This window comes from Chlamydotis macqueenii, chromosome 8 (genome assembly GCF_036417535.1).
Source record: "Chlamydotis macqueenii isolate bChlMac1 chromosome 8, bChlMac1.mat, whole genome shotgun sequence".
Lineage (NCBI taxonomy): Eukaryota > Metazoa > Chordata > Aves > Otidiformes > Otididae > Chlamydotis > Chlamydotis macqueenii.
The window spans coordinates 23723172-23736462 of NC_141563.1; the positions used below are offsets into that span (position 1 = coordinate 23723172).

Sequence of the window (13291 nt, forward strand, 5' to 3'; positions counted from 1 at the left end):
CAAGGATGCCTGTAGACCATGAGTTGAAAAGTGGTACACAGTTAATTTGAATAATTAGTATGTGGTGTCCTATATGATGCAGATAATTCAAATAAAATTGTGTGTTTGAAAACAGTAAGAGCTATGTCCTGTCAGGGAGAAAGCATACATCCTTATCTACTCGTACAAGAAGTGGCTGAATCGATAGCTAAGAGAAAATGGGAGAACGTGCTTGGACATCCTTATAACACGTATATTAGACAGATTATAACCCCATTCTTACAATCTTCTTGTAACTGGCTACCGATGGAGAATGATCAAGCCCAGTCTCTCATTTTGGGGACCCTTTGGTTTGAGAAAGCATCAAAATCTTCACAATTTTTGTAACACTGGAGATACCAGTTCATACCAGATGTGTTCCTACAGCTGTGCCACAACGGTCAGAAATACCACTCAAATCCTAATAAAGAGCAAGTCTTAACAATCTAGGAAAGAGGAGTATTTTGAAAGCTCTCATCAGTCTGTTAATAAAGATACGTATTCTAGATAAAATTCCTACTGCTAACAACAATCAAGTTATTGCTGGTGCTGCTGTCTCAAAATCGGGATGGACAGTATGAGCTATAATGCAGTTCTCAATACCAGAACAGTGTTTGGCAGCTTTTGACTTCATCAGTTCTGATTCAAAGTAAAACTTTTTCACAATTGTATCTTGAGATTAATACAAAAAGTGTACCTCATACAAATAACAAAAAAAAAGGTTTTGTAATTTATTTCTGTCTGTGTTTCAAGAACTGAGAGAAAATACTGGACCTTTAAGTGGAAGTATGCACATGGTGTAGGTTAAGCGTGATTTCCATTGCTGCAAAATGTAACGGAAGTGTCAAAATTTCATGACCCTGCCGATTACCTTGTATGATTCTTATAAGTAATGACTAACCAGTTGAGAAACACTTCATTATATCACTGTGATCATTTTGTTCCTCTTATCTAGGTTCCCACTGAACTGCGTAAGTTCCTTGAGTAAGAAAACAAGTTCTTCTCTCCCTGGCCTTTGCACCAGATGCAGGTGCTTTGTGCGTGACCTGACGCCCTCTTTGCAGGCAGACTTTCTTCTTCCATATTTGCAAAAGTTTTTTGTACGTTTTGGTAGCTGACATAACATGAACTTCTCCATCCTGCTTAAAAAACTGTAACTCTGATTTACTTTTTGTGAAAACAAACAGATTAAGAGCTAAGAGAGATGCCTCATGCCAATCCTAACACGTAAATCAACTTTGGCTGCAACCTATGCAACCAGGAGTGCACAATCCAGTTCAGAATAGTACTTACAGCACAGCTGGAAGCTAATCCTTGCCTAAGTAGCTACTCTGGAGTATCCTGTATTGTACTAGCAACATCGTTCTTGGATCAAAAACTCATAGATGTGGCTTAGCCCATAAATAACTGCCTTATGAAACAAGAGGCTTTTATCCTCTGATTCTTTGTATGACTGAAGTGGCTGGTTTGACATATGAAAACCAAAAGCTTGTATTTACATACTGAGGTTCTGTCAGTGACATGTAAGCAGACACAGCCTTACCCCAGAGCCTGAGCCAAGCTCCAGCGTATTAGGCAGGTTTTATGTAGGTACTCAGCTCTGCCTGTATATATGTCCTTGCTGGACCAGGGAATAACTGTACACAGCAGTTTCTTAACAGACACTGTATGTAAATTCTAATCTACACACAGAACTCCCCAAACAGTCCACAGAAATAATAATGCTGTATCACAGTAGCTGGAAAAGTCCCTCCAAGGAAAAAAAGAAAAAAAAAAAAAAAGGCAAAATATTGTATTTGAAAACAAAGTAACTATGACAACAGAGCATATGATACTTGTTTCTCCATCACTGTAAAGCAGTGCAGAGTTTTCAGTTTCAGCAGTCAAAAGAGGATGGTTTGCCACTTGTTCAAACATGTTGGCATCTCTGTTACACGTTGTATCATTACCAAAAGCCCATTTTACCCTCTTATAAATACTGTAACCAAACCTTTCTATAGATTCGCTTTTGGCTCCCTTTCTGCTTTTCATCTAGAAATTGATTGTTTTGGAGGAACTCATGAGTTAAAGACTTTTGGGCACTCTGCCATTTTATTACACAAGACGCTAAGCAGTGAGGGAAGGGAACTTGCTGGAGAATAATTGCTTTTAGAAGGAATGGCTGGATTGCCTTTCTTGGTGAGAAATACGTGGGGGGAAACACACTTAGTGCTTTTACTTTTGTTTGTACCAAGTTGGTATAAAGAAAGCTTTTTCAGCCCTGAGCAACCTGGCCTGAGCTCAGAGCGGAGCCTGTTTTGAGCAGGAGGTTGGATCACAGATCTCCTGAAGTCCCTTCCATCTGAATTGTTTCATGACTGCGTGAGGACTGAACTGTTACTGATCTAAGCAAGTGATTCTGCAGATGTTTTCCAAGCTTGACAGACGGTCTAAATATGACACCTTTCTTTAAGAAGACTCTTCACCACAAATATGCAGTACGCTGGGGTCAGCTAAAGAAAGGCCCACATGAATGGCAAGATGGGCTTTTGAAAACAAAGTTCTACAGGAAAGATGAGCCTCTGACAATGACTTTCTCATCACTTCATATGATGTAAAGGGCTAGGGACTGGCTGGGCCTCACCCTGGCAGCTGGGCTGCATCCACCCCAAATCTGCACCTGAACAGTACAGCTCTCCTTCAGTAATAATAAAAAATATAAATACATCACGTAGACACACGCACAGCCACAGTGTATAGATCTCAAACAGTCGTGAAATTATACCCTTTATAAAGTCAGTAAAATCTCTTTCATGCTGCACTTCTGAAAATCACACCCACACCCTTTCAAAGGCTAAAAATAAGAATTTAAAAGTCTGGTTGGGCATCAGGTTCGAATTTGAAGATTGTGCTGTGGTATTGAGAATGACAAAACACAGATTTACAGAAGTGGAGCTACAATGTGAGATCGCTTAGAACATTAGCTGGTAAGAATAAGCAAAAACTTGGATTGATAGTATTTAATTCATGTTTATACTAGGTTTTTGCTGCAATTTTTAAAATATATTATCCACTGTAAAAGACAGGATCCTGGGTTACATAGAGACCTAGCTTAATCATATTCTGATTTTAGAAATGTATGTAAAAGTGAAAAAAAAAAAAATTAGACTGCCTTTTAAAATACCACTTCCTACTTATCTCTTAATGTAACAAGTGCAATTAGATAGAAGGGAGCGAAAGAAAGACAATTAGATATATATTAAAAAATAAAAAGTAACTACTTTAAAATACAAAATCTGAAGAATTTTTATGGTAATAATAAAATGCAGCACCCTGGAAGATCATGCTGCTTTCACAGCCGACACACAGAGGGCCATTTCTGGTTTGGAAATCAGGAGGCATTGGACACGAAAAATGGTATAAGTAGGAATTTTGTCTTTCTGGCACTGGAAACCTAAGTAATTTTGAGCGAGGGAGTGTCTTCAAGTCAAATTAACTTTTTTTTTAAAATACATGTAATAACCTGCAGAGAAGCTTAATAGATAGGAATTAGTTGCAGGTACAATGAATTAGTAGCCAAATAAAGCTAGATTTTGCAATAATTCTGATAAATTTCCCCCTCTGACCAATATATAAATACCATTTATCAAGTGTCTACTAAAGAAAGATGTAAGAGTATTATTTATTTACATAAGCTTACAAATACAGTCCATTTTCATATGCAGAGGTAGATTATGTGTGCACCTGTATGTATACATCCACTGACTTTGGTTAGGTAAATCTTCACTCAATCTGAGTGAAAAAAGAAACTATGTTAATGAAACAGGACATCCTAGGAATTTTTGCTTAAACAACCTTTGGTAGCCTAGTATATTGGCTCCATCTGTAAGAAGCAAAATCCAGTGGTTTTGCCTGAATTAACGTCAAACCAACATCACTTGTTCCCTGGATATGAATTAATATGGACCTACACAGAAGTCAAAATACTTAGGCTTTTCTGACCACAGATTACAGAAGTGCACTGTTTGTTTTATAGCCATCAACCTGCTCAATTGAATCACGTCCGCCTGAGCTTAGCAGTTTAAAATTCATTCCACACAGCCTGCAGTGCTGACATGGATATGATAAGACAGAAGAACAGAAACACCACTCTGAAGTAACCTAGCTGAACTGCACATGTTCTGACCCTTCTTGAACTCTCTGGAGCTTTTGTTACCTGGCAAATGCAGCTCTAAAACCGCTCCTGTATCTCCAGATCTTTGCTCTTAGCCATGCAGAAGCCTATTTCTCTCCGGGACCGGCAGCGAGAGAGGTGCTCTCTGAAGAAGGCTTCTAAATGAGTGTGCACGCTGAACTCTTACTGAACTGAATTAATTATTAAAGATGCAGATGGAGCTGTCCAAATGATAAGAACAGCTTCTGACGTATCATGATCCAAGCTTTCATTAAACCATTTCAGGCATACTAATGGTTTCCCACTGCTCATTACTTACATGCTCTTTTCTCATAGATATAATAACCCTGGTGCCCAAAGGCATGACAGGCTACGGAAATAGCGTAGCTGAAAATTCCTCAGAAGACGTACTAAGGAACTTCATACTTCCCCCCTATACTTCCCATCCTCATTTTGTGCAAAGCTGTATACAGATACAAGCGCAAATGCTTTTAAAGTCAGAGAAAAATTTGTAAGCAACATTGTCAAAAAAGAGCTTATGTGCATTCACAGTACTATTAAACTGAGAATCACATAAGTTATTTGATTAACATGTTAAAAAGCTTACTAAGGTGAAATTCTCACAGGCTACTGATACTAAGTAAGCTACACTACAAATACGGCTCTTCTTTGGTTACACTGCACATGACATATTATTTTCCAGCCATTACACTTCTCACACTTCTTCCTCCAGTCTCTCTTGCTTTCTCAGTTGGGACAAATAGAGGGCAAAGCAATTGCTAGAGAAGAATTACTCCCAGGAACTGTGCTGTGATTGCTACCTGCTGGTTCATATTTTTGGAGTTGGGAATACTACTCCCAAAGGCCTTTTGCGTCTCAGCCTAAATGATTTGCTGGAGGATAATAATGTCATGGCCAGTAAATAACAGTGAACTATGTCTGTACATGGTCAATATGATTAAATGTCCTTCACCTCTATTCTCACTCTGACCTGGTTATGAGGAAGTGAAAAAGCCGTCAGCAATGCCCAAAGCTTCTCATGTGCAATGTTATTTTAAAGGAAAAGAGAGAAACAGAGGTGACTTAGCAAAATACTCCCAGTAACAATAAAATAAAAAGCTAGATACAAAAAGCAAAATTATCACCACACAATCAGACTTGAGGTAACTGAACTATTGCATCATGAAACTTAGAATAATTTTCTAGTAATGATTTCAACAACTGCAAGAAACAACTTTGTGTAGAAAAATATTGTCTATACTAAATATATCTTTCAATTGTAATTATAGATTTAATTAAAAATCCCTATCATCCTGAGACTTGATTTAATTTAAATGTATTTAGAATAAACTCTGTACAATTATTATGGTTTATACTTAAATCTTACAAGCACTGGAATTTTTCTAATTCAACTTATACACACATGAGTTTTGATATTTATTACTATTTATTTGAAAATATGTTGATGAACTGAAACAACTTCTACACTGCACAACTATCTTTTCTTAAGTGATTACTCAATGACTGAAATAATTTTTGATATAAACAGAGAGTAAAACCAATCTAAATATACATAAGCTTATTTCAATGTTGAAGATATCACGAAGGAATAAAGTGCCTACACAAGACTGGTTAGGTAATTTTTTTATAGAAAGTTCCATAATCTAAGTATCAGTTTACTGTTACGTGGAGAAATGATGTAAACGATAAGGTACAAAAAGTGTTGAAATAGTACATCTAGTGTATAGATCTCTAGAAGTCGGACATTTCAAAATTATGCCTGATGCATGCGCTTCAGGCTGAAAAAATAATAATGACAAAATACAATTTCTGAATTTGGAAATTCAAGGGAACTCAACTGTTAACATTTCATAACTCTAGTACTGTATAAAGGCAGGAGAACAGGTAACTATTCAGACTTCCAAAAGCATGAAAACAAATTCATTAATCCTTCCAAACTATCAGCAGTCATGAGAAAAACTCTTTACGTACAGAGGCTATGTCCCCAGCACCAGCATTCTAGAATATTTCTCAAGCCTAGCCAGGCTTTAAAGATACTAGCACAGAAAAACAAGGTGAGCCAAAATGCACATCTTGCATTCACTTTCATTCCAAATTCCAATGTTCTGCAGTGTTGGTATTACTAGTCTGAAATAACAGGGAGATGGTTTTGCCCTGGGTTGACAGATGACTACGCGCTTTTTACCTGAAAGTGCTCAGAGAATGGATAATTGATGTACGAACACAACATTCAATCTTAAATGGACAATGGGGCACACAGCTGTGGGTGTACAGATGGGTGTGCATGCGTACAATGACTTTACTCAACTGTAAGAATGTGTATATGCTTTCTACTGGTTATATAATATTCTATTATTTATACTAAAACAGATGAACTTACATATGTGATATACATCACATGTAGCATAAATACACACAGAAGTAGTCATGGAAAAATATGCATATGCATATGAAAATACACATACAAATACTGTGTAAGTGTAATGAAATATAAGATGTACTTAATTATCCAATGAATTAGAACACCCTTTTGAGATAATTATGTTGGATAATTAGCAGTTAAATTCTGGAACGTGTACAATAGTGACTCAATTGAAAGCAATAATGGTTCATTTAAAAAAAACCCCTGTGTTTAGTACTTCATTGATTTTTCATATGACTATACATGTCAATATGACCTTCAGAGTTCAAGCCATTAGGAAAAAATGGCTAAGCTGAAGTACCACCACAGCTTTGACAATTAATCATTTGGTCAGCACTCTTTAAAGATTTCCAAAGATTTATATAACCATCAGTCACATTACGATTTGTTTATAAGCCTTTTCATGAAATGTCTTCTGAATAAGGACGGTATTGACTTATGTTATTCAATCTTTTTAACTTTGCTGTGAGGTACCCTAAAAGGAAAGGAAAAAACAAAGTTCTTACCAGAATAATGAAGGTAACAGGTCCAATGAAACTCCAGATAAAATAGTTATCTACATGGAGCCAGCAACTGTCACAGAAAAAAAAGAGAATGAAAACTGAACAACTGCATTGGCACCTCGGTCCAATGAATGATAAGTGCAAAAATACCTCTTAAGTTAACATTTTGCCAGTAAACACCGACAAACATTGCACGGTACCACTTAGTACATGGACAATTATTCTTAACCTGAAACTCTTCTGACGAGTGCTGTTTAATATCACTATTGAACTTGAAAATACATCATCAGGAATAGCTAACATATCAGAAGAAATTAAATCGGTTAAAAGGTTTGGTCACAGGTGCTATCGTCGACTAATGAATGTAACATCAGTAAGTTTTTTCACAGGTTTTCCATATAATCTTGAAAATCTGCTTTTAACTTTATATCGTATGCAAAGTGCTTACTCCTGAGAAATATGAGACAGAAAATGTTCAGATGCCATGTCTTGCTGAAAAACAATACGGTATAAATAAAATGCCCTAACTGGGAGCAGAACATTAGAGAAAGAGTACCTATGATACCAGACTAAACGATGTATAAACCTATTAGGGCTGACTTCACTTAGCAATTCACTTTTCATACAGCCCAGTTTCCTGCTGAATTGCTCTTACTTGTATTTCATCAGTAGCAAAATCAAGCAGCTTTCTTGTAGTCAACAGTATCTTCCCATTCTGTAACTAATTTCATCAAAGGACAAAGAAAACAATATTGGAAGACAAATTCATGCCTCCAGCTACTCAGATCCTCAGAAATGTTTTAAGTCTACCTTCTGTCACTTTCTATATATATCTGTGTTTTTGTAAATAAAAGGCAGTGGCTAACTTTAATCCTGCTCTACCCGCCTGATAAAATATTATCAAAGTAAAACATATGGGTTGGAATATTGTACTGTCATAATTCAGGCCGAGAATTAGCTAGAGGGGCAGTTGGAACAAAGAGATCTAATGAAGCATTAGCTTACAACTGTGTGGTTAGGCTTGTCAGATACTTTAAGTTGAGAATTTTTACTTAATATACATTTGAGGCCAAAAAGTTATTTACTTTTTCAGTTTGTTTCAGGTCAATCTTTTGTGTTAAAAGAAAGACTCTAATTTAGAATCAGTCTCTCTAGAGTACAAATCCTCTGAACCTAGAGAATTACAAAAGACTTGATTGTAATTTGTGCACAGCATTGCCATTCTCTTACCAATAAAGCTTTCAGATGGTATTTCAGTCTGTCAGGGTCCCTCTGACAGCTAACAGGCTTTAAAAAATTATTCACTTGAAAAATATTCAGGTCACTTGCAATTACTTACGCTTTCTCTGTTCCGTAGCTCTTATAGTCAATAGCTGCTGAGACACCAACTACTGTAGCAGGGAAGAGGTAGCCAGCAACATAATAGTACTTCTTCCTAGAATATTCACTTTCAAATACTTCTACTAACATTAGATAAAGCTGCACTCCTTCTAGACACATCCAGGCAAAGGCTGCCAGGAAGAAAAAGTGTAAGAGACCTGCAAATATTGGACATGCAATCTGCAAAGAAAAAGAAAGATGAAAATATAAACCACAAAATCTTTGCATCATTACATGTCTAATTAAATAGTGTGTAATAGAACAGCATATACTTCTATCAGAGATCTTTCACAAATGCAGGAGCATTTTCCCTCCCTGAAAACATACACTGAACATTTTCAAATACTAATATGTTCACTGTAGCTGCAGAAAGTAAATTCAGTTAAACAGTATGAATGAAGATAAGGAAATCGTGCCCTCACTCCCAGTCTTCAATTATCGAGCGGACTTGCCAATTTCATAAGCAACTCTTTAATTTTGAAACCGATATGGCTTACAGTTTAGACAATCTGAGACACGAACAGTTGGTTCTAGATGTATAATGTAATACTACTTATTTTGAATTATGAAGCGGCTATCAAGCCATTTTTATCTGCTGTATTTTGGAAATTTCTGCTGTCCTAACAGAAATCAATCTGAATTCTCTCCCCTTTAGCTGAATTCTGGATGAAACTCTAACAAAATTATTAGATTTTAACCCAATGAATAGCTTCTGAATGATAGAATTAATTTCACCAATACTGACAAAAAACCTGCATGAATGTGCAGTGTAAAAAATGAGTAAATATATAAATAAGGCTCTGTACTAAAATATATATACAAAAAAGTAGTTAATAGCTGTTGAGAAATATTAATATATAGAGAGAATATATGTACATTCTTAGTATGTCAACACTTAATTTCAAAAGTTTAAGCCACCTGCTTCATTAATAGCTGATGTTTCTCAACTGAAAATGAAAAACACTGCTGTAAGTGGAAAATTAAGGCCACAGTGATATTTTTGATGGATGTAAATACTATTTACGAATATGTCTACCTTATTTTCACATTCAGCTTTTATTTCAGCCTTGCTGTGTCAGAATGCTCAAAGCTTGGCAGCATTGTCATGTTTTAATTCAAATCTGTTTCAAACAGTCATTTCAGAGAACAAGATCAGTACACAGACAGAAAACTTACCTTGTACTCTGTCTTATCGATGCCTATTAGGAAAATGAACTCAGCAATGAATAGGTTGATACAAAGGTTCTTGTGAATAGTGTTACGATCACTTTGCAGGCCACGGAAAAAACAGAATGTGAAGATGCAGATGGCCAGGCAAACAAGAGAGATGACAATTCCCACCCAGGTGATGACAGTGAGGAGCAATTCGTGCACTCCATCTTTGTACTAGAAATAACCAAGAATGGAGAAAATTAATATGACTCTTTATGAGTGTAAACAAAAACCTATTTTCACAGGTAGCATTCAGAAAAGTTACTTGTTCATTACATGAGATGAGCAAAATGTAATCAGTAATTTCTCAGTCTCAGGTCAGCCTCCCAGACGAGCAGGATTAGGGTAATTACAAGATGAGCAGGTCTCAGAGAAAAATGCAACTATTTTAGCCAGATCAGATAGCACTTTTACTTGTCTTATGACTCGCTGTAAACTTGTCAAGACAAGAACAAACTTAATATTTTGAAAGTGTCACTAGGCTCTGATGCAAACAAAGAGGAGAGCTTTCCCTGGGACCTCCTATAAGAGTACATGTTCTTTCCTACAGACCTGCAACTCCACAGCAGAGAAAAAAGCAACAATTTACACAGCAATTAGGACAAAATGCACAATATGTTACTTGTGTAACTCCATGTCTAATGTCATTTTTAGCTAAAGAAGGTTCCTTGCTTCAGTTGTGATAGAATCACTTTTGTCAGCTTGGTTATTTTTTCAGCAACCTTTCTAAATAAAACGGGTTTATGGAAAGTCTCATATCCTTGCAAATATTGCATGCTCTGGGCCCTCTGACATCCAGTAAGTGCTTTAACTAGACAACAAAATTTCAAAGTATGAAGATGCATTAAAAAAACCAGTATGGAAGCTCCTTGACCTTCCTGCTGTAAGGAGAGCTGGCACTTGTGCTCCCAGGGAACAGCCTGCACAGCCGCACCTACAGTCTCCGGCTGCACTGAGGGGAAGCCTGGAAAACGGTTGTAAGGTTGGTCAGTAACTTTAAAATATGACTTGAAGAAAACTCTTGTCCTTCCTTGTTTTTCTTCCCTGTTATTTTGCTTGTAACTTCACAGATGAGGAAGAAAAGTGCTACAGAAAGCAAATTGCTTTGGAAAGAGTGGATAGAAGCTATAAATACTTAACAAACTTCAGCAATTTTGGATCTTGCTAAAAATTTAAAGCTAAATCTTTAAACGTTTGTTCCCTGCCAATGACAACAAACATCATTGCCTACCACAATTTCCCGATGAGCCATAAGAATTGCGAAGTTGGTTAGGTGACTGCAAGCACACGTCGTATGAGTCCTGTTTGTGTCAACCAGCTTGCAACCTTGAGTTGACCAGTATCCCATCATAGTCCTCTCTGAGTAGTTCCAGAAGGAACAGTTTGCATTGAAATAATTGTCAGGCTGGGAGATAAAAGGATAACATAAAATGAGGATTTTACACACTAAGATGGCAATAACAATTGTTTAATATGTGTAAAGGGTAATTTAGATTAAACTTTGCATGTTTCGGACAATAAAGTTTTTCATCAGCAAAACTGTGGACTATGTTACACGAGGAAGACATTTAGTTTAAAAGGGACTTTATAGTCCGAAACACTCTAAAGTGTAGTCTCAATTACTGTAGACCCAATTTCAAACAATTACAATTTCCATCTTACGATTTTATGCACTGATAGTACATTATAGCCATTTTTGCTTTCTGCAAAATTAGGACTGCAAATTTATTCTGAGGATACTTTTCCCGTAATTGAGAATTGGAAAATATGATCTTTTTCCTTTGACTCTCACCTTTGGTCAGGCCAAAGTCATGTAAACAGACATCAGGAAAAAGTTCATTCCTCAATGCCCATCTATTTTGATGAAAAACAACCAAAATAGATTTACAAAAAGAGGCAAAATGAGAGGGAAATACAACCATATTTTCTCTGTCATGGTAGTGATTATGTACTTTCCCCATGTGAGACATGAAAACAGAAAAGATCAAACTAACATGCAAAGAAACATATCGAACAAATTACCATGAAGTAAATATACACAAATGTTAAGTATAACAAACTAAGATAGCATACTTTATTCTTCACTGAACAAATGCCTTTAAACAATTGGTACAGGGTTCCAGAACTTGGTCCAAAATGAATGTAAAAAGCTAAAGTGTCATTAAAACTTGCTACATCAGACCATCAAGAATCTTAACAGTTATTTTCTACCCTGCTACTAAGGTAAGAGTTAATTTTCAGTTAGAAACAAATTAGTCATTTACATTTTCATGTTGATTACTGAATTAGCTTTCATTAAGAATACACTTAAGTTCTAATAATCACTGAACCAGGCTCATTTAATTTTATGTTCATAGACTTAACTAAGCTTACGTCTCTGACCTAGTCCAACATTTAAAATTCAAATGGAAAAAAGGTTATTTTTCTGCATTGCTTTCCTCTCTTGCTGATTTTATGACCTTCCCATTAATTCATTAGCATAACTCACATCAATGTGTTCCAGCGTAAAATGCACAGGATCAGTCAGGTACACCCGGCTAGACTCCTTGTTGATGGAGGCTGCAATGACGTGGGAGTTGACTGCAATCGTGCTATTCCGCCCAGCAAAGTCGCTGCCCAGCTTTATGGTTGCATTTTCAGTACTGAGAAAACGCCCCAGACTTTTGTAAATGATGAAAACCAGTTTTGCTAATCCTTCAAAAGAAAAAAATACCATCATCATGCCACAGAGGTCTATAGAAAGACAGCAACCTGTACTCTAATGAACTGACAATAAAGCATCGGTAAACAGAGATTTCAGGAATCAGTAAACGTAGTATTTTCAGGCTACGGATTTGAAGAAAAATGCCAAGGTACCCACTATCTTCGAGAAAAAGCCACAGAGCAGTTTTGTTGTGTTTTGTTTTGACATTTTAACTAGAGGAGGTCATGTAGGTTTCATAGAAGTTAATGGAGTTCCAGTGCTCCGTGCCCAGGACTCACCGTTCCTGCTGTTCTGTTTCACAGTGCTTGCAGAGAGCTGAATCGAGTTGCCTCCTTTACTGCCCTGAGGAAATTTCAAGTCCTGCACCTGGCCCTCAGTAATGAGTACTGCAACATCCAAAACTAAGCAGACCAGAGAAAAAAAAAAAAATGGTAAAAAAGGAGAATGCAGAGAAAGTCCCCCGGCCAGACTGCAATATGCCAGATGACAATTATTACCCCCCACTCTTTAGTTTTCTCACACCACGGTCCTCGTTTGCCACCATAAGACAGATCTGCACTGCATGTTTCAAGCACACAGTGTCAGTTTCTTTAACTAAACCTAGTGCACACTACTAAAATAATAGCACTTTAACAGTGGTAACATGAAATCAAGCCTTGTTTTAATTTCTGCCCCCAAATATCAACTTAAAATACCATACACACATCACAGAGAAACGTTAATTTTGATCGTCCTAACATCTATGCAGTAAACTCTGCTAACAAATTTAGAAATTTAGGTATTGATTTGGATACAAAAACTTTTAAAACAGTGAGCAAATTAATATCTAAGTATACTTACACCATGTATTTAGATAAATCAGTATTTGTATCTAAATA

At 36.5% G+C, this 13291-nt stretch overlaps 1 protein-coding gene across 7 annotated transcripts in view; it reads right to left on the minus strand.

Annotated features, from left to right (window-relative positions):
* Positions 1-13291, minus strand: part of ADGRL2 (adhesion G protein-coupled receptor L2) — a 163053-nt gene that overhangs the window by 17956 nt on the left and 131806 nt on the right. For all 7 annotated transcript variants that reach the window (XM_086752969.1, XM_086752971.1, XM_086752972.1 and 4 more), the window contains 6 exons: positions 12692-12814; positions 12198-12403; positions 10941-11114; positions 9674-9883; positions 8457-8677; positions 7121-7187 (listed from right to left, as the gene is read on the minus strand). In XM_086752969.1, coding sequence (XP_086609095.1) covers positions 7121-7187; positions 8457-8677; positions 9674-9883; positions 10941-11114; positions 12198-12403; positions 12692-12814 — 1001 coding nt within the window. The remainder of the gene's footprint in view (positions 1-7120; positions 7188-8456; positions 8678-9673; positions 9884-10940; positions 11115-12197; positions 12404-12691; positions 12815-13291) is intronic.